Here is a 25,859-nt window from a genome sequence, read left to right as displayed (position 1 = left end):
ACAGTTGTAGGTAAACAGTTGTAGGTAAACAGTTGTAGATAAACAGTTGTAGATAAACAGTTGTAGGTAAACAGTTGTAGGTAAACAGTTGATAATAAACAGTTGTAGGTAAACAGTTGTAGGTAAACAGTTGTAGATAAACAGTTGATAATAAACAGTTGTAGGTAAACAGTTGTAGATAAACAGTTATAGATAAACAGTTGTAGGTAAACAGTTGATAATAAACAGTTGTAGGTAAACAGTTGTAGGTAAACAGTTGTAGGTAAACAGTTGTAGGTAAACAGTTGTGGGTAAACAGTTATAGGTAAACAGTTGTAGGTAAACAGTTGTAGGTAAACAGTTGTAGGTAAACAGTTGATAATAAACAGTTGTAGGTAAACAGTTGTAGATAAACAGTTGATAATAAACAGTTGTAGGTAAACAGTTGTAGATAAACAGTTATAGATAAACAGTTGTAGGTAAACAGTTGATAATAAACAGTTGTAGGTAAACAGTTGTAGATAAACAGTTGATAATAAACAGTTGTAGGTAAACAGTTGAAGATAAACAGTTATAGATAAACAGTTGTAGGTAAACAGTTGTAGATAAACAGTTATAGATAAACAGTTGTAGGTAAACAGTTGATAATAAACAGTTGTAGGTAAACAGTTGATAATAAACAGTTGTAGATAAACAGTTGTAGGTAAACAGTTGTAGGTAAACAGTTGATAATAAACAGTTGTAGATAAACAGTTGTAGGTAAACAGTTGTAGGTAAACAGTTGTAGGTAAACAGTTGTATGTAAACAGTTGATAATAAACAGTTGATAATAAACAGTTGTAGGTAAACAGTTGATAATAAACAGTTGTAGTTAAACAGTTGATAATAAACAGTTGTAGGTAAACAGTTGATAATAAACAGTTGATAATAAACAGTTGTAGGTAAACAGTTGATAATAAACAGTTGTAGATAAACAGTTGTAGGTAAACAGTTGTAGGTAAACAGTTGATAATAAACAGTTGTAGATAAACAGTCGTAGGTAAACAGTCGTAGGTAAACAGTTGTAGGTAAACAGTTGTAGGTAAACAGTTGATAATAAACAGTTGTAGGTAAACAGTTGTAGGTAAACAGTTGTAGATAAACAGTTGTAGATAAACAGTTGTAGGTAAACAGTTGTAGGTAAACAGTTGATAATAAACAGTTGTAGGTAAACAGTTGTAGGTAAACAGTTGTAGGTAAACAGTTGATAATAAACAGTTGTAGGTAAACTGTTGTAGGTAAACTGTTGTAGGTAAACCGTTGTAGATAAACAGTTGATAATAAACAGTTGTAGGTAAACAGTTGTAGGTAAACAGTTGTAGGTAAACAGTTGATAATAAACAGTTGTAGATAAAGAGTTGTAGATAAACAGTTGTAGATAAACAGTTATAGATAAACAGTTGTAGGTAAACAGTTGTAGGTAAACAGTTGTAGGTAAACAGTTGATAATAAACAGTTGTAGGTAAACAGTTGTAGGTAAACAGTTGTAGGTAAACAGTTGATAATAAACAAATGTAGGTAAACAGTTGTAGATAAACAGTTGTAGGTAAACAGTTGTAGGTAAACAGTTGTAGATAAACAGTTGTAGGTAAACAGTTGTAGGTAAACAGTTGTAGGTAAACAGTTGATAATAAACAGTTGTAGGTAAACAGTTGTAGGTAAACAGTTGTAGGTAAACAGTTGTGGGTAAACAGTTATAGATAAACAGTTGTAGGTAAACAGTTGTAGGTAAACAGTTGATAATAAACAGTTGTAGGTAAACAGTTGATAATAAACAGTTTTAGGTAAACAGTTGTAGGTAAACAGTTGTAGGTAAACAGTTGATAATAAACAGTTGTAGATAAACAGTTGTAGGTAAACAGTTGTAGGAAGACAGTTGTAGGTAAACAGTTGTAGGTAAACAGTTGATAATAAACAGTTGTAGGTAAACAGTTGTAGGTAAACAGTTGTAGGTAAACAGTTGTAGGTAAACAGTTGATAATAAACAGTTGTAGGAAAACAGTTGTAGGTAAACAGTTGTAGGTAAACAGTTGTAGGTAAACAGTTGATAATAAACAAATGTAGGTAAACAGTTGTAGATAAACAGTTGTAGGTAAACAGTTGTAGGTAAACAGTTGTAGATAAACAGTTGTAGGTAAACAGTTGTAGGTAAACAGTTGTAGGTAAACAGTTGATAATAAACAGTTGTAGGTAAACAGTTGTAGGTAAACAGTTGTAGGTAAACAGTTGTGGGTAAACAGTTATAGATAAACAGTTGTAGGTAAACAGTTGTAGGTAAACAGTTGATAATAAACAGTTGTAGGTAAACAGTTGATAATAAACAGTTTTAGGTAAACAGTTGTAGGTAAACAGTTGTAGGTAAACAGTTGATAATAAACAGTTGTAGATAAACAGTTGTAGGTAAACAGTTGTAGGAAGACAGTTGTAGGTAAACAGTTGTAGGTAAACAGTTGATAATAAACAGTTGTAGGTAAACAGTTGTAGATAAACAGTTGTAGGTAAACAGTTGTAGGTAAACAGTTGTAGGTAAACAGTTGATAATAAACAGTTGTAGGTAAACAGTTGTAGGTAAACAGTTGTAGGTAAACAGTTGTGGGTAAACAGTTATAGATAAACAGTTGTAGGTAAACAGTTGTAGGTAAACAGTTGTAGGTAAACAGTTGATAATAAACAGTTGTAGGTAAACAGTTGATAATAAACTGTTTTAGGTAAACAGTTTTAGGTAAACAGTTGTAGGTAAACAGTTGTAGGTAAACAGTTGATAATAAACAGTTGTAGGTAAACAGTTGTAGGTAAACAGTTGTAGGTAAACAGTTGTAGGTAAACAGTTGATAATAAACAGTTGTAGGAAAACAGTTGTAGGTAAACAGTTGTAGGTAAACAGTTGATAATAAACAGTTGTAGGTAAACAGTTGTAGATAAACAGTTGATAATAAACAGTTGTAGGTAAACAGTTGTAGATAAACAGTTATAGATAAACAGTTGTAGGTAAACAGTTGATAATAAACAGTTGTAGGTAAACAGTTGTAGGTAAACAGTTGTAGGTAAACAGTTGTAGGTAAACAGTTGTGGGTAAACAGTTATAGGTAAACAGTTGTAGGTAAACAGTTGTAGGTAAACAGTTGTAGGTAAACAGTTGATAATAAACAGTTGTAGGTAAACAGTTGTAGATAAACAGTTGATAATAAACAGTTGTAGGTAAACAGTTGTAGATAAACAGTTATAGATAAACAGTTGTAGGTAAACAGTTGATAATAAACAGTTGTAGGTAAACAGTTGTAGATAAACAGTTGATAATATACAGTTGTAGGTAAACAGTTGTAGATAAACAGTTATAGATAAACAGTTGTAGGTAAACAGTTGTAGATAAACAGTTATAGATAAACAGTTGTAGGTAAACAGTTGATAATAAACAGTTGTAGGTAAACAGTTGATAATAAACAGTTGTAGATAAACAGTTGTAGGTAAACAGTTGTAGGTAAACAGTTGATAATAAACAGTTGTAGATAAACAGTTGTAGGTAAACAGTTGTAGGTAAACAGTTGTAGGTAAACAGTTGTATGTAAACAGTTGATAATAAACAGTTGATAATAAACAGTTGTAGGTAAACAGTTGATAATAAACAGTTGTAGTTAAACAGTTGATAATAAACAGTTGTAGGTAAACAGTTGATAATAAACAGTTGATAATAAACAGTTGTAGGTAAACAGTTGATAATAAACAGTTGTAGATAAACAGTTGTAGGTAAACAGTTGTAGGTAAACAGTTGATAATAAACAGTTGTAGATAAACAGTCGTAGGTAAACAGTCGTAGGTAAACAGTTGTAGGTAAACAGTTGTAGGTAAACAGTTGATAATAAACAGTTGTAGGTAAACAGTTGTAGGTAAACAGTTGTAGATAAACAGTTGTAGATAAACAGTTGTAGGTAAACAGTTGTAGGTAAACAGTTGATAATAAACAGTTGTAGGTAAACAGTTGTAGGTAAACAGTTGTAGATAAACAGTTGATAATAAACAGTTGTAGGTAAACAGTTGTAGATAAACAGTTATAGATAAACAGTTGTAGGTAAACAGTTGATAATAAACAGTTGTAGGTAAACAGTTGTAGGTAAACAGTTGTAGGTAAACAGTTGTAGGTAAACAGTTGTGGGTAAACAGTTATAGGTAAACAGTTGTAGGTAAACAGTTGTAGGTAAACAGTTGTAGGTAAACAGTTGATAATAAACAGTTGTAGGTAAACAGTTGTAGATAAACAGTTGATAATAAACAGTTGTAGGTAAACAGTTGTAGATAAACAGTTATAGATAAACAGTTGTAGGTAAACAGTTGATAATAAACAGTTGTAGGTAAACAGTTGTAGATAAACAGTTGATAATAAACAGTTGTAGGTAAACAGTTGTAGATAAACAGTTATAGATAAACAGTTGTAGGTAAACAGTTGTAAATAAACAGTTATAGATAAACAGTTGTAGGTAAACAGTTGATAATAAACAGTTGTAGGTAAACAGTTGATAATAAACAGTTGTAGATAAACAGTTGTAGGTAAACAGTTGTAGGTAAACAGTTGATAATAAACAGTTGTAGATAAACAGTTGTAGGTAAACAGTTGTAGGTAAACAGTTGTAGGTAAACAGTTGTAGGTAAACAGTTGTATGTAAACAGTTGATAATAAACAGTTGATAATAAACAGTTGTAGGTAAACAGTTGATAATAAACAGTTGTAGTTAAACAGTTGATAATAAACAGTTGTAGGTAAACAGTTGATAATAAACAGTTGATAATAAACAGTTGTAGGTAAACAGTTGATAATAAACAGTTGTAGATAAACAGTTGTAGGTAAACAGTTGTAGGTAAACAGTTGATAATAAACAGTTGTAGATAAACAGTCGTAGGTAAACAGTCGTAGGTAAACAGTTGTAGGTAAACAGTTGTAGGTAAACAGTTGATAATAAACAGTTGTAGGTAAACAGTTGTAGGTAAACAGTTGTAGATAAACAGTTGTAGATAAACAGTTGTAGGTAAACAGTTGTAGGTAAACAGTTGATAATAAACAGTTGTAGGTAAACAGTTGTAGGTAAACAGTTGTAGGTAAACAGTTGATAATAAACAGTTGTAGGTAAACTGTTGTAGGTAAACTGTTGTAGGTAAACCGTTGTAGATAAACAGTTGATAATAAACAGTTGTAATTAAACAGTTGTAGGTAAACAGTTGTAGGTAAACAGTTGATAATAAACAGTTGTAGATAAAGAGTTGTAGATAAACAGTTGTAGATAAACAGTTATAGATAAACAGTTGTAGGTAAACAGTTGTAGGTAAACAGTTGTAGGTAAACAGTTGATAATAAACAGTTGTAGGTAAACAGTTGTAGGTAAACAGTTGTAGGTAAACAGTTGATAATAAACAAATGTAGGTAAACAGTTGTAGATAAACAGTTGTAGGTAAACAGTTGTAGGTAAACAGTTGTAAATAAACAGTTGTAGGTAAACAGTTGTAGGTAAACAGTTGTAGGTAAACAGTTGATAATAAACAGTTGTAGGTAAACAGTTGTAGGTAAACAGTTGTAGGTAAACAGTTGTGGGTAAACAGTTATAGATAAACAGTTGTAGGTAAACAGTTGTAGGTAAACAGTTGATAATAAACAGTTGTAGGTAAACAGTTGATAATAAACAGTTTTAGGTAAACAGTTGTAGGTAAACAGTTGTAGGTAAACAGTTGATAATAAACAGTTGTAGATAAACAGTTGTAGGTAAACAGTTGTAGGAAAACAGTTGTAGGTAAACAGTTGTAGGTAAACAGTTGATAATAACAGTTGTAGGTAAACAGTTGTAGGTAAACAGTTGTAGGTAAACAGTTGTAGGTAAACAGTTGATAATAAACAGTTGTAGGAAAACAGTTGTAGGTAAACAGTTGTAGGTAAACAGTTGATAATAAACAGTTGTAGGTAAACAGTTGTAGGTAAACAGTTGTAGGTAAACAGTTGATAATAAACAAATGTAGGTAAACAGTTGTAGATAAACAGTTGTAGGTAAACAGTTGTAGGTAAACAGTTGTAGATAAACAGTTGTAGGTAAACAGTTGTAGGTAAACAGTTGTAGGTAAACAGTTGATAATAAACAGTTGTAGGTAAACAGTTGTAGGTAAACAGTTGTAGGTAAACAGTTGTGGGTAAACAGTTATAGATAAACAGTTGTAGGTAAACAGTTGTAGGTAAACAGTTGATAATAAACAGTTGTAGGTAAACAGTTGATAATAAACAGTTTTAGGTAAACAGTTGTAGGTAAACAGTTGTAGGTAAACAGTTGATAATAAACAGTTGTAGATAAACAGTTGTAGGTAAACAGTTGTAGGAAGACAGTTGTAGGTAAACAGTTGTAGGTAAACAGTTGATAATAAACAGTTGTAGGTAAACAGTTGTAGGTAAACAGTTGTAGGTAAACAGTTGTAGGTAAACAGTTGATAATAAACAGTTGTAGGAAAACAGTTGTAGGTAAACAGTTGTAGGTAAACAGTTGTAGGTAAACAGTTGATAATAAACAAATGTAGGTAAACAGTTGTAGATAAACAGTTGTAGGTAAACAGTTGTAGGTAAACAGTTGTAGATAAACAGTTGTAGGTAAACAGTTGTAGGTAAACAGTTGTAGGTAAACAGTTGATAATAAACAGTTGTAGGTAAACAGTTGTAGGTAAACAGTTGTAGGTAAACAGTTGTGGGTAAACAGTTATAGATAAACAGTTGTAGGTAAACAGTTGTAGGTAAACAGTTGATAATAAACAGTTGTAGGTAAACAGTTGATAATAAACAGTTTTAGGTAAACAGTTGTAGGTAAACAGTTGTAGGTAAACAGTTGATAATAAACAGTTGTAGGTAAACAGTTGTAGGTAAACAGTTGTAGGTAAACAGTTGTAGGTAAACAGTTGATAATAAACAGTTGTAGGAAAACAGTTGTAGGTAAACAGTTGTAGGTAAACAGTTGATAATAAACAGTTGTAGGTAAACAGTTGTAGATAAACAGTTGATAATAAACAGTTGTAGGTAAACAGTTGTAGGTAAACAGTTGATAATAAACAGTTGTAGGTAAACAGTTGATAATAAACTGTTTTAGGTAAACAGTTTTAGGTAAACAGTTGTAGGTAAACAGTTGTAGGTAAACAGTTGATAATAAACAGTTGTAGGTAAACAGTTGTAGGTAAACAGTTGTAGGTAAACAGTTGTAGGTAAACAGTTGATAATAAACAGTTGTAGGAAAACAGTTGTAGGAAAACAGTTGTAGGTAAACAGTTGTAGGTAAACAGTTGATAATAAACAGTTGTAGGTAAACAGTTGTAGATAAACAGTTGATAATAAACAGTTGTAGGTAAACAGTTGTAGATAAACAGTTATAGATAAACAGTTGTAGGTAAACAGTTGATAATAAACAGTTGTAGGTAAACAGTTGTAGGTAAACAGTTGTAGGTAAACAGTTGTAGGTAAACAGTTGTGGGTAAACAGTTATAGGTAAACAGTTGTAGGTAAACAGTTGTAGGTAAACAGTTGTAGGTAAACAGTTGATAATAAACAGTTGTAGGTAAACAGTTGTAGATAAACAGTTGATAATAAACAGTTGTAGGTAAACAGTTGTAGATAAACAGTTATAGATAAACAGTTGTAGGTAAACAGTTGATAATAAACAGTTGTAGGTAAACAGTTGTAGATAAACAGTTGATAATATACAGTTGTAGGTAAACAGTTGTAGATAAACAGTTATAGATAAACAGTTGTAGGTAAACAGTTGTAGATAAACAGTTATAGATAAACAGTTGTAGGTAAACAGTTGATAATAAACAGTTGTAGGTAAACAGTTGATAATAAACAGTTGTAGATAAACAGTTGTAGGTAAACAGTTGTAGGTAAACAGTTGATAATAAACAGTTGTAGATAAACAGTTGTAGGTAAACAGTTGTAGGTAAACAGTTGTAGGTAAACAGTTGTATGTAAACAGTTGATAATAAACAGTTGATAATAAACAGTTGTAGGTAAACAGTTGATAATAAACAGTTGTAGTTAAACAGTTGATAATAAACAGTTGTAGGTAAACAGTTGATAATAAACAGTTGATAATAAACAGTTGTAGGTAAACAGTTGATAATAAACAGTTGTAGATAAACAGTTGTAGGTAAACAGTTGTAGGTAAACAGTTGATGATAAACAGTTGTAGATAAACAGTCGTAGGTAAACAGTCGTAGGTAAACAGTTGTAGGTAAACAGTTGTAGGTAAACAGTTGATAATAAACAGTTGTAGGTAAACAGTTGTAGGTAAACAGTTGTAGATAAACAGTTGTAGATAAACAGTTGTAGGTAAACAGTTGTAGGTAAACAGTTGATAATAAACAGTTGTAGGTAAACAGTTGTAGGTAAACAGTTGTAGATAAACAGTTGATAATAAACAGTTGTAGGTAAACAGTTGTAGATAAACAGTTATAGATAAACAGTTGTAGGTAAACAGTTGATAATAAACAGTTGTAGGTAAACAGTTGTAGGTAAACAGTTGTAGGTAAACAGTTGTAGGTAAACAGTTGTGGGTAAACAGTTATAGGTAAACAGTTGTAGGTAAACAGTTGTAGGTAAACAGTTGTAGGTAAACAGTTGATAATAAACAGTTGTAGGTAAACAGTTGTAGATAAACAGTTGATAATAAACAGTTGTAGGTAAACAGTTGTAGATAAACAGTTATAGATAAACAGTTGTAGGTAAACAGTTGATAATAAACAGTTGTAGGTAAACAGTTGTAGATAAACAGTTGATAATAAACAGTTGTAGGTAAACAGTTGTAGATAAACAGTTATAGATAAACAGTTGTAGGTAAACAGTTGTAGATAAACAGTTATAGATAAACAGTTGTAGGTAAACAGTTGATAATAAACAGTTGTAGGTAAACAGTTGTAGATAAACAGTTTATAATAAACAGTTGTAGGTAAACAGTTGTAGATAAACAGTTATAGATAAACAGTTGTAGGTAAACGGTTGATAATAAACAGTTGTAGGTAAACAGTTGTAGGTAAACAGTTGTAGGTAAACAGTTGTAGGTAAACAGTTGTGGGTAAACAGTTATAGGTAAACAGTTGTAGGTAAACAGTTGTAGGTAAACAGTTGTAGGTAAACAGTTGATAATAAACAGTTGTAGGTAAACAGTTGTAGATAAACAGTTGATAATAAACAGTTGTAGGTAAACAGTTGTAGATAAACAGTTATAGATAAACAGTTGTAGGTAAACAGTTGATAATAAACAGTTGTAGGTAAACAGTTGTAGATAAACAGTTGATAATATACAGTTGTAGGTAAACAGTTGTAGATAAACAGTTATAGATAAACAGTTGTAGGTAAACAGTTGTAGATAAACAGTTATAGATAAACAGTTGTAGGTAAACAGTTGATAATAAACAGTTGTAGGTAAACAGTTGATAATAAACAGTTGTAGATAAACAGTTGTAGGTAAACAGTTGTAGGAAAACAGTTGTAGGTAAACAGTTGTAGGTAAACAGTTGATAATAACAGTTGTAGGTAAACAGTTGTAGGTAAACAGTTGTAGGTAAACAGTTGTAGGTAAACAGTTGATAATAAACAGTTGTAGGAAAACAGTTGTAGGTAAACAGTTGTAGGTAAACAGTTGATAATAAACAGTTGTAGGTAAACAGTTGTAGGTAAACAGTTGTAGGTAAACAGTTGATAATAAACAAATGTAGGTAAACAGTTGTAGATAAACAGTTGTAGGTAAACAGTTGTAGGTAAACAGTTGTAGATAAACAGTTGTAGGTAAACAGTTGTAGGTAAACAGTTGTAGGTAAACAGTTGATAATAAACAGTTGTAGGTAAACAGTTGTAGGTAAACAGTTGTAGGTAAACAGTTGTGGGTAAACAGTTATAGATAAACAGTTGTAGGTAAACAGTTGTAGGTAAACAGTTGATAATAAACAGTTGTAGGTAAACAGTTGATAATAAACAGTTTTAGGTAAACAGTTGTAGGTAAACAGTTGTAGGTAAACAGTTGATAATAAACAGTTGTAGATAAACAGTTGTAGGTAAACAGTTGTAGGAAGACAGTTGTAGGTAAACAGTTGTAGGTAAACAGTTGATAATAAACAGTTGTAGGTAAACAGTTGTAGGTAAACAGTTGTAGGTAAACAGTTGTAGGTAAACAGTTGATAATAAACAGTTGTAGGAAAACAGTTGTAGGTAAACAGTTGTAGGTAAACAGTTGTAGGTAAACAGTTGATAATAAACAAATGTAGGTAAACAGTTGTAGATAAACAGTTGTAGGTAAACAGTTGTAGGTAAACAGTTGTAGATAAACAGTTGTAGGTAAACAGTTGTAGGTAAACAGTTGTAGGTAAACAGTTGATAATAAACAGTTGTAGGTAAACAGTTGTAGGTAAACAGTTGTAGGTAAACAGTTGTGGGTAAACAGTTATAGATAAACAGTTGTAGGTAAACAGTTGTAGGTAAACAGTTGATAATAAACAGTTGTAGGTAAACAGTTGATAATAAACAGTTTTAGGTAAACAGTTGTAGGTAAACAGTTGTAGGTAAACAGTTGATAATAAACAGTTGTAGGTAAACAGTTGTAGGTAAACAGTTGTAGGTAAACAGTTGTAGGTAAACAGTTGATAATAAACAGTTGTAGGAAAACAGTTGTAGGTAAACAGTTGTAGGTAAACAGTTGATAATAAACAGTTGTAGGTAAACAGTTGTAGATAAACAGTTGATAATAAACAGTTGTAGGTAAACAGTTGTAGGTAAACAGTTGATAATAAACAGTTGTAGGTAAACAGTTGATAATAAACTGTTTTAGGTAAACAGTTTTAGGTAAACAGTTGTAGGTAAACAGTTGTAGGTAAACAGTTGATAATAAACAGTTGTAGGTAAACAGTTGTAGGTAAACAGTTGTAGGTAAACAGTTGTAGGTAAACAGTTGATAATAAACAGTTGTAGGAAAACAGTTGTAGGAAAACAGTTGTAGGTAAACAGTTGTAGGTAAACAGTTGATAATAAACAGTTGTAGGTAAACAGTTGTAGATAAACAGTTGATAATAAACAGTTGTAGTTAAACAGTTGTAGATAAACAGTTATAGATAAACAGTTGTAGGTAAACAGTTGATAATAAACAGTTGTAGGTAAACAGTTGTAGGTAAACAGTTGTAGGTAAACAGTTGTAGGTAAACAGTTGTGGGTAAACAGTTATAGGTAAACAGTTGTAGGTAAACAGTTGTAGGTAAACAGTTGTAGGTAAACAGTTGATAATAAACAGTTGTAGGTAAACAGTTGTAGATAAACAGTTGATAATAAACAGTTGTAGGTAAACAGTTGTAGATAAACAGTTATAGATAAACAGTTGTAGGTAAACAGTTGATAATAAACAGTTGTAGGTAAACAGTTGTAGATAAACAGTTGATAATATACAGTTGTAGGTAAACAGTTGTAGATAAACAGTTATAGATAAACAGTTGTAGGTAAACAGTTGTAGATAAACAGTTATAGATAAACAGTTGTAGGTAAACAGTTGATAATAAACAGTTGTAGGTAAACAGTTGATAATAAACAGTTGTAGATAAACAGTTGTAGGTAAACAGTTGTAGGTAAACAGTTGATAATAAACAGTTGTAGATAAACAGTTGTAGGTAAACAGTTGTAGGTAAACAGTTGTAGGTAAACAGTTGTATGTAAACAGTTGATAATAAACAGTTGATAATAAACAGTTGTAGGTAAACAGTTGATAATAAACAGTTGTAGTTAAACAGTTGATAATAAACAGTTGTAGGTAAACAGTTGATAATAAACAGTTGATAATAAACAGTTGTAGGTAAACAGTTGATAATAAACAGTTGTAGATAAACAGTTGTAGGTAAACAGTTGTAGGTAAACAGTTGATGATAAACAGTTGTAGATAAACAGTCGTAGGTAAACAGTCGTAGGTAAACAGTTGTAGGTAAACAGTTGTAGGTAAACAGTTGATAATAAACAGTTGTAGGTAAACAGTTGTAGGTAAACAGTTGTAGATAAACAGTTGTAGATAAACAGTTGTAGGTAAACAGTTGTAGGTAAACAGTTGATAATAAACAGTTGTAGGTAAACAGTTGTAGGTAAACAGTTGTAGATAAACAGTTGATAATAAACAGTTGTAGGTAAACAGTTGTAGATAAACAGTTATAGATAAACAGTTGTAGGTAAACAGTTGATAATAAACAGTTGTAGGTAAACAGTTGTAGGTAAACAGTTGTAGGTAAACAGTTGTAGGTAAACAGTTGTGGGTAAACAGTTATAGGTAAACAGTTGTAGGTAAACAGTTGTAGGTAAACAGTTGTAGGTAAACAGTTGATAATAAACAGTTGTAGGTAAACAGTTGTAGATAAACAGTTGATAATAAACAGTTGTAGGTAAACAGTTGTAGATAAACAGTTATAGATAAACAGTTGTAGGTAAACAGTTGATAATAAACAGTTGTAGGTAAACAGTTGTAGATAAACAGTTGATAATAAACAGTTGTAGGTAAACAGTTGTAGATAAACAGTTATAGATAAACAGTTGTAGGTAAACAGTTGTAGATAAACAGTTATAGATAAACAGTTGTAGGTAAACAGTTGATAATAAACAGTTGTAGGTAAACAGTTGTAGATAAACAGTTGATAATAAACAGTTGTAGGTAAACAGTTGTAGATAAACAGTTATAGATAAACAGTTGTAGGTAAACGGTTGATAATAAACAGTTGTAGGTAAACAGTTGTAGGTAAACAGTTGTAGGTAAACAGTTGTAGGTAAACAGTTGTGGGTAAACAGTTATAGGTAAACAGTTGTAGGTAAACAGTTGTAGGTAAACAGTTGTAGGTAAACAGTTGATAATAAACAGTTGTAGGTAAACAGTTGTAGATAAACAGTTGATAATAAACAGTTGTAGGTAAACAGTTGTAGATAAACAGTTATAGATAAACAGTTGTAGGTAAACAGTTGATAATAAACAGTTGTAGGTAAACAGTTGTAGATAAACAGTTGATAATATACAGTTGTAGGTAAACAGTTGTAGATAAACAGTTATAGATAAACAGTTGTAGGTAAACAGTTGTAGATAAACAGTTATAGATAAACAGTTGTAGGTAAACAGTTGATAATAAACAGTTGTAGGTAAACAGTTGATAATAAACAGTTGTAGATAAACAGTTGTAGGTAAACAGTTGTAGGTAAACAGTTGATAATAAACAGTTGTAGATAAACAGTTGTAGGTAAACAGTTGTAGGTAAACAGTTGTAGGTAAACAGTTGTATGTAAACAGTTGATAATAAACAGTTGATAATAAACAGTTGTAGGTAAACAGTTGATAATAAACAGTTGTAGTTAAACAGTTGATAATAAACAGTTGTAGGTAAACAGTTGATAATAAACAGTTGATAATAAACAGTTGTAGGTAAACAGTTGATAATAAACAGTTGTAGATAAACAGTTGTAGGTAAACAGTTGTAGGTAAACAGTTGATGATAAACAGTTGTAGATAAACAGTCGTAGGTAAACAGTCGTAGGTAAACAGTTGTAGGTAAACAGTTGTAGGTAAACAGTTGATAATAAACAGTTGTAGGTAAACAGTTGTAGGTAAACAGTTGTAGATAAACAGTTGTAGATAAACAGTTGTAGGTAAACAGTTGTAGGTAAACAGTTGATAATAAACAGTTGTAGGTAAACAGTTGTAGGTAAACAGTTGTAGATAAACAGTTGATAATAAACAGTTGTAGGTAAACAGTTGTAGATAAACAGTTATAGATAAACAGTTGTAGGTAAACAGTTGATAATAAACAGTTGTAGGTAAACAGTTGTAGGTAAACAGTTGTAGGTAAACAGTTGATAATAAACAGTTGTAGATAAAGAGTTGTAGATAAACAGTTGTAGATAAACAGTTATAGATAAACAGTTGTAGGTAAACAGTTGTAGGTAAACAGTTGTAGGTAAACAGTTGATAATAAACAGTTGTAGGTAAACAGTTGTAGATAAACAGTTATAGATAAACAGTTGTAGGTAAACAGTTGTAGATAAACAGTTGTAGGTAAACAGTTGATAATAAACAGTTGTAGGTAAACAGTTGATAATAAACAGTTGTAGATAAACAGTTGTAGGTAAACAGTTGTAGGTAAACAGTTGATAATAAACAGTTGTAGATAAACAGTTGTAGGTAAACAGTTGTAGGTAAACAGTTGTAGGTAAACAGTTGTATGTAAACAGTTGATAATAAACAGTTGATAATAAACAGTTGTAGGTAAACAGTTGATAATAAACAGTTGTAGTTAAACAGTTGATAATAAACAGTTGTAGGTAAACAGTTGATAATAAACAGTTGATAATAAACAGTTGTAGGTAAACAGTTGATAATAAACAGTTGTAGATAAACAGTTGTAGGTAAACAGTTGTAGGTAAACAGTTGATAATAAACAGTTGTAGATAAACAGTCGTAGGTAAACAGTCGTAGGTAAACAGTTGTAGGTAAACAGTTGTAGGTAAACAGTTGATAATAAACAGTTGTAGGTAAACAGTTGTAGGTAAACAGTTGTAGATAAACAGTTGTAGATAAACAGTTGTAGGTAAACAGTTGTAGGTAAACAGTTGATAATAAACAGTTGTAGGTAAACAGTTGTAGGTAAACAGTTGTAGGTAAACAGTTGATAATAAACAGTTGTAGGTAAACTGTTGTAGGTAAACTGTTGTAGGTAAACCGTTGTAGATAAACAGTTGATAATAAACAGTTGTAATTAAACAGTTGTAGGTAAACAGTTGTAGGTAAACAGTTGATAATAAACAGTTGTAGATAAAGAGTTGTAGATAAACAGTTGTAGATAAACAGTTATAGATAAACAGTTGTAGGTAAACAGTTGTAGGTAAACAGTTGTAGGTAAACAGTTGATAATAAACAGTTGTAGGTAAACAGTTGTAGGTAAACAGTTGTAGGTAAACAGTTGATAATAAACAAATGTAGGTAAACAGTTGTAGATAAACAGTTGTAGGTAAACAGTTGTAGGTAAACAGTTGTAGGTAAACAGTTGTAGGTAAACAGTTGTAGGTAAACAGTTGTGGGTAAACAGTTATAGATAAACAGTTGTAGGTAAACAGTTGTAGGTAAACAGTTGATAATAAACAGTTGTAGGTAAACAGTTGATAATAAACAGTTTTAGGTAAACAGTTGTAGGTAAACAGTTGTAGGTAAACAGTTGATAATAAACAGTTGTAGATAAACAGTTGTAGGTAAACAGTTGTAGGAAAACAGTTGTAGGTAAACAGTTGTAGGTAAACAGTTGATAATAACAGTTGTAGGTAAACAGTTGTAGGTAAACAGTTGTAGGTAAACAGTTGTAGGTAAACAGTTGATAATAAACAGTTGTAGGAAAACAGTTGTAGGTAAACAGTTGTAGGTAAACAGTTGATAATAAACAGTTGTAGGTAAACAGTTGTAGGTAAACAGTTGTAGGTAAACAGTTGTAGGTAAACAGTTGATAATAAACAAATGTAGGTAAACAGTTGTAGATAAACAGTTGTAGGTAAACAGTTGTAGGTAAACAGTTGTAGATAAACAGTTGTAGGTAAACAGTTGTAGGTAAACAGTTGTAGGTAAACAGTTGATAATAAACAGTTGTAGGTAAACAGTTGTAGGTAAACAGTTGTAGGTAAACAGTTGTGGGTAAACAGTTATAGATAAACAGTTGTAGGTAAACAGTTGTAGGTAAACAGTTGATAATAAACAGTTGTAGGTAAACAGTTGATAATAAACAGTTTTAGGTAAACAGTTGTAGGTAAACAGTTGTAGGTAAACAGTTGATAATAAACAGTTGTAGATAAACAGTTGTAGGTAAACAGTTGTAGGAAGACAGTTGTAGGTAAACAGTTGTAGGTAAACAGTTGATAATAAACAGTTGTAGGTAAACAGTTGTAGGTAAACAGTTGTAGGTAAACAGTTGTAGGTAAACAGTTGATAATAAACAGTTGTAGGAAAACAGTTGTAGGTAAACAGTTGTAGGTAAACAGTTGTAGGTAAACAGTTGATAATAAACAAATGTAGGTAAACAGTTGTAGATAAACAGTTGTAGGTAAACAGTTGTAGGTAAACAGTTGTAGATAAACAGTTGTAGGTAAACAGTTGTAGGTAAACAGTTGTAGGTAAACAGTTGATAATAAACAGTTGTAGGTAAACAGTTGTAGGTAAACAGTTGTAGGTAAACAGTTGTGGGTAAACAGTTATAGATAAACAGTTGTAGGTAAACAGTTGTAGGTAAACAGTTGATAATAAACAGTTGTAGGTAAACAGTTGATAATAAACAGTTTTAGGTAAACAGTTGTAGGTAAACAGTTGTAGGTAAACAGTTGATAATAAACAGTTGTAGATAAACAGTTGTAGGTAAACAGTTGTAGGAAGACAGTTGTAGGTAAACAGTTGTAGGTAAACAGTTGATAATAAACAGTTGTAGGTAAACAGTTGTAGGTAAACAGTTGTAGGTAAACAGTTGTAGGTAAACAGTTGATAATAAACAGTTGTAGGAAAACAGTTGTAGGTAAACAGTTGTAGGTAAACAGTTGATAATAAACAGTTGTAGGTAAACAGTTGTAGATAAACAGTTGATAATAAACAGTTGTAGGTAAACAGTTGTAGATAAACAGTTATAGATAAACAGTTGTAGGTAAACAGTTGATAATAAACAGTTGTAGGTAAACAGTTGTAGGTAAACAGTTGTGGGTAAACAGTTGTGGGTAAACAGTTATAGGTAAACAGTTGTAGGTAAACAGTTGTAGGTAAACAGTTGATAATAAACAGTTGTAGGTAAACAGTTGATAAAAACAGTTGTAGGTAAACAGTTGTAGGTAAACAGTTGTAGGTAAACAGTTGATAATAAACAGTTGTAGATAAACAGTTGTAGGTAAACAGTTGTAGGAAAACAGTTGTAGGTAAACAGTTGTAGGTAAACAGTTGATAATAAACAGTTGTAGGTAAACAGTTGTAGATAAACAGTTGATAATAAACAGTTGTAGGTAAACAGTTGTAGATAAACAGTTATAGATAAACAGTTGTAGGTAAACAGTTGATAATAAACAGTTGTAGGTAAACAGTTGATAATAAACAGTTGTAGATAAACAGTTGTAGGTAAACAGTTGTAGGTAAACAGTTGATAATAAACAGTTGTAGGTAAACAGTTGTAGATAAACAGTTGATAATAAACAGTTGTAGGTAAACAGTTGTAGATAAACAGTTATAGATAAACAGTTGTAGGTAAACAGTTGATAATAAACAGTTGTAGGTAAACAGTTGATAATAAACAGTTGTAGATAAACAGTTGTAGATAAACAGTTGTAGGTAAACAGTTGTAGGTAAACAGTTGTAGGTAAACAGTTGTAGGTAAACAGTTGATAATAAACAGTTGTAGGTAAACAGTTGTAGGTAAACAGTTGATAATAAACAGTTGTAGGTAAACAGTTGATAATAAACAGTTGTAGGTAAACAGTTGATAATAAACAGTTGATAATAAACAGTTGTAGGTAAACAGTTGATAATAAACAGTTGTAGATAAACAGTTGTAGGTAAACAGTTGTAGGTAAACAGTTGATAATAAACAGTTGTAGGTAAACAGTTGTAGGTAAACAGTTGTAGATAAACAGTTGTAGATAAACAGTTGTAGGTAAACAGTTGTAGGTAAACAGTTGATAATAAACAGTTGTAGGTAAACAGTTGTAGGTAAACAGTTGATAATAAACAGTTGTAGGTAAACAGTTGATAATAAACAGTTGTAGGTAAACAGTTGTAGGTAAACAGTTGATAATAAACAGTTGATAATAAACAGTTGTAGATAAACAGTTGTAGGTAAACAGTTGTAGGTAAATAGTTGATAATAAACAGTTGATAATAAACAGTTGTAGGTAAACAGTTGTAGATAAACAGTTGTAGATAAACAGTCGCCTGCTTCTATGTGTCAATATCAGTGGACTAGAGACAGGAGTAAGGTTGCAAAGCTACCGGTAATTTACCAAAGTTACCAGAATCCTTTGGTAATTAAGAGAATCTATGGCAATCTATCATCATTTTGGTCATTTATACTTGAATAACGTAAAAATTAATAAATAATGGTTTATAGTATTAAAATATTATATCTGTGTCCATATTGTCCAAGAGTGTCTAGTAGATAGACCATATGGTTCAAGAGAAAATAGTCTAATCAACAATGCCATTATTTTCAATTAACTCTGCAACTCTTCCAACGATTAACTTTTTTCACAACTGCCACCAGTTTGACGCCAAAACATTTCATGCTGTAACCCTCATATTAAACACCAATTATATGAACTATATTGATGGTTTGTATTTAGGATCATGTTTTACAGATTTGTCATTCTATTCTATTTTATTTTAATCATCTTCTTTAATTATTTCATATTTTACATGTGATAAGGCCACACAGAGGGCCAGAGATGATTACAGACACCTGTGATAATCTGAAGTACCCCAAAGGGCCACTAGATATTTTGTGATAGATTGCATAAAATCCTTGAAAGATACCAAATTTAGGTAGTTTACTGGTAAACTTAGAAAGTTTCCATTAATACCCCCTCCCTTTGGAACCCTAGACAGGAGCCATGTGGGATTGCCAGTCCAAATATGTCAGCATCTTTCTCCTGCTAGCCCTGTCGGGCCTCTTCTTCCTGTTCCGTAACATCAACATTCTGGAGGTGAGGACCTTGCATCAATCACCATCTACCTGCCTTAGCCTACCACACCTCCCCCTTAGTGACCTCTACTCTCCTCCATAGTGGAAGCTCAACAGCACATTGGACCTAAGCAGCATCCACGCAGAGGGCCCTCCTTCCCTGGACCGCAAGCGGAGCTTCTGTAGCCACCTGGGCCAGGAGCCGTCTCCCGAGGAGGCTCTGGAGGAGCGTTCCCTCCTGGAGTCCATCGCCGGGCCAGAGCCTCCGCCCCGGTCCATGCCTACACCCCTGGACCAGACCAGTGACCCTGCACACAGCCTGTTTTCAATCCTGCCAGCAGGGGGTGGGAGAGTGAGGCACGTGGGGGACCAGCTGGAGGCTCTGGTCCTTATGAGCGATTTCCAGGGGCGTCCCAAGAGCCATGGTGGGGACTTCCTGCTGGCCCGGCTGCACTCCCCAGAGTTGGGGGCGGGCGTTGCAGGACAGGTGCTTGACCACTGGAACGGGACCTACTCTGCCATTTTTCCATTACTGTGGGAGGGGTCTGTATGGGTGGAGGTGACACTGGTCCATCCTAGTGAGGCAGTTTCTCTTCTACGACGCTTACAAGAGGAACGGCTAAACTGGGTGCCTTCCAAGAGCCTGTTCCGTTCTGGATCATTGTCTGAGACCACCAGGTGTAACCTGTGCCTGCCGGCCAACCAGCAGCCACTGTGCAATTACACAGACCCCCATACAGGGGAACCCTGGTTCTGCTACAAGCCTAAGCAGCTGGCTTGTGACACGCGGATCAACCACTTCACGACAGGCTCCCAGACATATCTGCAACATCTGACCAACAAAGAAGCACTGCTCTTCCAGAGGTTAGTACGGGGGTAAAGAATTATGTGTGTGGGAATAAGGACTTGTTTCAATCCGTAGCGCTGAAGTTCAGCGTTGTGGCCCGATTGACATTTAAAGGCAATGTTACCGAGGCAGTGGAGACTGCATTCGCGGTAAACGCTGCATATGTCGGCTCAATCGGAATTGACCTTTCAATTTCAACCACGCTATAGTGCTGAACTTGGGTGATTGAATCGAGTCTTAAGTGTACTGTATGTTTTATCTTGGACCTATGCAGTATTAATGCCTTTTTTTAGAGTGTTTCAGGTGAATGGTATTGCTTGCTGCAGGCTTTTCAATCAAGTAAAATTATTCTAACTTTTTTAGTGGCATCAACATCAACGGACGTATTCATGCAATGGGGTCTGACAGTGTAACTGTGCTGCCTAAGGAGAAAGGTAGGAGATGTGCTAAAATTATTGCAGAGTGTGAAGTGATGGTAGCTGGTTGTATTATATCTATAAAGTGATGGTAGCTGATTGTATTGTATCTGTAAAGTGATGGTAGCTGGTTGTATTGTATATGTAAAGTGATGTTAGCTGATTGTATTGTGTCTGTAAAGTGATGGTAGCTGGTTGTATTGTATCTGTAAAGTGATGGTAGCTGGTTGTATTGTATCTGTAAAGTGATGGTAGCTGGTTGTATTGTATCTGTAAAGTGATGGTAGCTGGTTGAATTGTATCTGTATAGTGATGGTAGCTGGTTGTATTGTATCTGTAAAGTGATGGTAGCTGGTTGTATTGTATCTGTAAAGTGATGGTAGCTGGTTGTATTGTATCTGTAAAGTGATGGTAGCTGATTGTATTGTATCTGTAAAGTGATGGTAGCTGGTTGTATTGTATCTGTAAAGTGATGGTAGCTGATTGTATTGTATCTGTAAAGTGATGGTAGCTGGTTGTATTGTATCTGTAAAGTGATGGTAGCTGGTTGTATTGTATCTGTAAAGTGATGGTAGCTGGTTGTATTGTATCTGTAAAGTGATGGTAGCTGGTTGTATTGTATCTGTAAAGTGATGGTAGATGGTTGTATTGTATCTGTAAAGTGATGGTAGCTGGTGGTATTGTATCTGTAAAGTGATGGTAGCTGGTTGTATTATATCTGTAAAGTGATGGTAGCTGGTTGTATTGTATCTGTAAAGTGATGGTAGCTGGTTGTGTTGTATCTGTAAAGTGATGGTAGCTGGTTGAATTGTATCTGTATAGTGATGGTAGCTGGTTGTATTGTATCTGTAAAGTGATGGTAGCTGGTTGTATTGTATCTGTAAAGTGATGGTAGCTGGTTGTATTGTATCTGTAAAGTGATGGTAGCTGGTTGTATTGTATCTGTAAAGTGATGGTAGCTGGTTGAATTGTATCTGTAAAGTGATGGTAGCTGGTTGTATTATATATGTAAAGTGATGGTAGCTGGTTGTATTGTATCTGTAAAGTGATGGTAGCTGGTTGTATTGTATCTGTAAAGTGATGGTAGCTGGTTGTATTGTATCTGTAAAGTGATGGTAGCTGGTTGTATTGTATCTGTAAAGTGATGGTAGCTGGTTGATTTGTATCTGTAAAGTGATGGTAGCTGGTTGTATTATATCTGTAAAGTGATGGTAGCTGGTTGTATTGTATCTGTAAAGTGATGGTAGCTGGTTGTATTGTATCTGTAAAGTGATGGTAGCTGGTTGAATTGTATCTGTATAGTGATGGTAGCTGGTTGTATTGTATCTGTAAAGTGATGGTAGCTGGTTGTTTTGTATCTGTAAAGTGATGGTAGCTGGTGCATCATGCCAGCTTTCGTATTTCAGACAAACCAGAGGAGGAAAGCAGCAGCGTAGCAGCAGCACCTATCAGGACCCCTCCCTCTGGGTATTACTTCCAGGGTTCGTGGCGGGCGCTGGGTGGCGTCGTAATACGCCAGTTTAACGACCCCACTACCATTATTCAGTGTCTGAAGGGCAAGCAGGTGTACATGTACGGAGATTCCAACGTTAGACAGTACTATGACTTCCTCACCAGCTTTGTGCCAGGTGAGTGTTGTTGGCCAAACCTATTACATCTTACACCCAGCTGTCTCAGGTGTGTTCAAATTCTCTCGCTCTACCTCAACATACATCTCCCTCTCTCTCTGTCACAGAGCTGAAGAAGTTCAACCTTAGAAGTCATGTGAGAGCGGGGCCCTTCATGGCAGTGAACATCCCCCACAACATCCTGCTGAAGTACCGCTGCCACGGCCCCCCCATATTCTGGCCCCCTCTCAGCGTCAGTCAGCTACACTATGTAGCTAATGAGCTGGACGGCCTGGCCGGGGGATCAAACACTGTGGTAGTCATCGGCGTTTCGGCCCATTTCAGCTTTTTCCCTCTGCAGGCCTACATTCGCCGACTACGACAAATTCGAAGGGCGGTGGTGCGCCTTCTGGAACGGGCTCCGGGGACCATAGTAGTGGTGCGCTCTGCCAACCTCGACCAAAAGAAGGCTAACTTGATCAACAGTGACTGGATCTTGACGCAGATGGACAGGGTGCTGAAGGCCATGTTCAGGGGTGTGGATGTGTTGCTGCTGGATGCCTGGGAGATGACCCTTGCCCACAACCTCCCCCATGACCTTCACCCACCCCCCCCCATCATCAAGAACATGATCAACATAATCCTCTCAGGTGTCTGCCCCCTTCCATCATCAAGAACATGATCAACACAATCCTCTCAGGTGTCTGCCCCCTTCCATCATCAAGAACATGATCAACTCAATCCTCTCAGGTGTCTGCCCCCCCCCATCATCAAGAACATGATCAACACACTCCTCTCAGGTGTCTGCCCCCTTCCATCATCAAGAACATGATCAACTCAATCCTCTCAGGTGTCTGCCCCCCCCCCCCCCCCATCATCAAGAACATGATCAACACACTCCTCTCAGGTGTCTGCCCCCACCCCCCATCATCAAGAACATGATCAACACACTCCTCTCAGGTGTCTGCCCCCTTCCATCATCAAGAACATGATCAACTCAATCCTCTCAGGTGTCTGCCCCCCCCATCATCAAGAACATGATCAACACACTCCTCTCAGGTGTCTGCCACCCCCCATCATCAAGAACATGATCAACACAATCCTCTCAGGTGTCTGCCCCCCCCCCCCCCATCATCAAGAACATGATCAACTCAATCCTCTCAGGTGTCTGCCCCCCCCCCATCATCAACAACATGATCAACACACTCCTCTCAGGTGTCTGCCCCCCCCATCATCAAGAACATGATCAACTCAATCCTCTCACATGTCTGCCCCCCCCATCGTCAAGAACATGATCAACACAATCCTCTCAGGTGTCTGCCCCCCCCATCATCAAGAACATGATCAACACAATCCTCTCAGGTGTCTGCCCCCCCCCCCATCATCAAGAACATGATCAACACACTCCTCTCAGGTGTCTGCCCCCCCCATCATCAAGAACATGATCAACACACTCCTCTCAGGTGTCTGCCCCCACCCCCCATCATCAAGAACATGATCAACACAATCCTCTCAGGTGTCTGCCCCCCCCATCATCAAGAACATGATATCAACACAATCCTCTCAGGTGTCTGCCCCCTCCATCATCAAGAACATGATCAACACACTCCTCTCAGGTGTCTGCCCCCACCCCCCATCATCAAGAACATGATCAACACAATCCTCTCAGGTGTCTGCCCCCCCCCCCCCCCCCCATCATCAAGAAAATGATCAACACACTCCTCTCAGGTGTCTGCCCCCTTCCATCATCAAGAACATGATCAACTCAAACCTCTCAGGTGTCTGCCCCCCCCATCATCAAGAACATGATCAACACACTCCTCTCAGGTGTCTGCCCCACTCATCTTCAAGAACATGATCAACACACTCCTCTCAGGTGTCTGCCCCCTTCCATCATCAAGAACATGATCAACTCAATCCTCTCAGGTGTCTGCCCCCCCCCCATCATCAAGAGCATGATCAACACACTCCTCTCAGGTGTCTGCCCCCACACCCCATCATCAAGAACATGATCAACACACTCCTCTCAGGTGTCTGCCCCCTTACATCATCAAGAACATGATCAACTCAATCCTCTCAGGTGTCTGGCCCCCCCATCATCAAGAACATGATCAACACACTCCTCTCAGGTGTCTGCCCCCCCCCCATCATCAAGAACATTATCAACACAATCCTCTCAGGTGTCTGCCCCCCCCCCACCCCCATCATCAAGAACATGATCAACTCAATCCTCTCAGGTGTCTGCCCCCCCCCCCCCCCATCATCAAGAACATGATCAACACACTCCTCTCAGGTGTCTGCCCCCCCCATCATCAAGAACATGATCAACACAATCCTCTCAGGTGTCTGCCCCCCCCCCCATCATCAAGAACATGATCAACACACTCCTCTCAGGTGTCTGCCCCCCCCATCATCAAGAACATGATCAACACACTCCTCTCAGGTGTCTGCCCCCACCCCCCATCATCAAGAACATGATCAACACAATCCTCTCAGGTGTCTGCCCCCCCATCATCAAGAACATGATATCAACACAATCCTCTCAGGTGTCTGCCCCCTCCATCATCAAGAACATGATCAACACACTCCTCTCAGGTGTCTGCCCCCACCCCCCATCATCATGAACATAATCAACACAATCCTCTCAGGTGTCTGCCCCCCCCCCCCCCCCCATCATCAAGAAAATGATCAACACACTCCTCTCAGGTGTCTGCCCCCTTCCATCATCAAGAACATGATCAACTCAAACCTCTCAGGTGTCTGCCCCCCCCATCATCAAGAACATGATCAACACACTCCTCTCAGGTGTCTGCCCCCCTCATCTTCAAGAACATGATCAACACACTCCTCTCAGGTGTCTGCCCCCTTCCATCATCAAGAACATAATCAACTCATTCCTCTCAGGTGTCTGCCCCCCCCCCCCCCATCATCAAGAACATGATCAACACACTCTTCTCAGGTGTCTGCCCCCTTCCATCATCAAGAACATGATCAACTCAAACCTCTCAGGTGTCTGCCCCCCCCCCATCATCAAGAACATGATCAACACACTCCTCTCAGGTGTCTGCCCCCCTCATCATCAAGAACATGATCAACACACTCCTCTCAGGTGTCTGCCCCCTTCCATCATCAAGAACATGATCAACTCAATCAAGAACATGATCAACACACTCCTCTCAGGTGTCTGCCCCCTTCCATCATCAAGAACATGATCAACTCAATCCTCTCAGGTGTCTGCCCCCCCCCCCCCCCCCCCCCCATCATCAAGAACATGATCAACACACTCCTCTCAGGTGTCTGCCCCATCCCCCTATCATCAAGAACATGATCAACACACTCCTCTCAGGTGTCTGCCCCCTTCCATCATCAAGAACATGATCAACACACTCCTCTCAGGTGTCTGCCCCCCCCATCATCAAGAACATGATCAACACACTCCTCTCAGGTGTCTTCCCCCACCATCATCAAGAACATGATAAACACAATCCTCTCAGGTGTCTGCCCCCCCCCCCCCCCCATCATCAAGAACATGATCAACTCAATCCTCTCACGTGTCTGCCCCCCCCATCGTCAAGAACATGATCAACACAATCCTCTCAGGTGTCTGCCCCCCCCATCATCAAGAACATGTTCAGCACAATCCTCTCAGGTGTCTGCCCCCCCCCCCCATCATCAAGAACATGATCAACACACTCCTCTCAGGTATCTGCCCCCCCCATCATCAAGAACATGATCAACACACTCCTCTCAGGTGTCTGCCCCCACCCCCCATCATCAAGAACATGATCAACACACTCCTCTCAGGTGTCTGCCCCCCTCATCTTCAAGAACATGATCAACACACTCCTCTCAGGTGTCTGCCCCCTTCCATCATCAAGAACATGATCAACTCAATCCTCTCAGGTGTCTGCCCCCCCCCCCCCCCCCATCATCAAGAACATGATCAACACACTCCTCTCAGGTGTCTGCCCCCTTCCATCATCAAGAACATGATCAACTCAATCCTCTCAGGTGTCTGCCCCCCAACCCCCCCCATCATCAAGAACATGATCAACACACTCCTCTCAGGTGTCTGCCCCATCCCCCTATCATCAAGAACATGATCAACACACTCCTCTCAGGTGTCTGCCCCCTTCCATCATCAAGAACATGATCAACACACTCCTCTCAGGTGTCTGCCCCCCCCATCATCAAGAACATGATCAACACACTCCTCTCAGGTGTCTTCCCCCACCATCATCAAGAACATGATAAACACAATCCTCTCAGGTGTCTGCC

The 25,859-nt window shown here is 36.3% G+C and overlaps 1 protein-coding gene across 2 annotated transcripts in view; it reads left to right on the top strand.

Annotated features, from left to right (window-relative positions):
• LOC311125766 (NXPE family member 3-like) overlaps positions 1–22,449 on the top strand; it is a 42,259-nt gene extending 19,810 nt beyond the window's left edge. For both annotated transcript variants that reach the window (XM_084158436.1, XM_084158437.1), the window contains exons 2-6: positions 18,632–18,733; positions 18,815–19,575; positions 19,922–19,992; positions 21,381–21,602; positions 21,710–22,449. In XM_084158436.1, coding sequence (XP_084014562.1) covers positions 18,641–18,733; positions 18,815–19,575; positions 19,922–19,992; positions 21,381–21,602; positions 21,710–22,263 — 1,701 coding nt within the window. In that variant the 5' untranslated portion in view covers positions 18,632–18,640 and the 3' untranslated portion in view covers positions 22,264–22,449. The remainder of the gene's footprint in view (positions 1–18,631; positions 18,734–18,814; positions 19,576–19,921; positions 19,993–21,380; positions 21,603–21,709) is intronic.
• The last annotated feature ends 3,410 nt before the right edge of the window (positions 22,450–25,859 follow it).

The sequence above is a fragment of the Coregonus lavaretus genome (genome assembly GCF_964263955.1).
Source record: "Coregonus lavaretus genome assembly, chromosome: 3".
NCBI classification, from domain to species: Eukaryota; Metazoa; Chordata; class Actinopteri; order Salmoniformes; family Salmonidae; genus Coregonus; species Coregonus lavaretus.
Note: the sequence above shows the minus strand (reverse complement) of the source record. Positions and strands in the feature narration are given on the sequence as shown.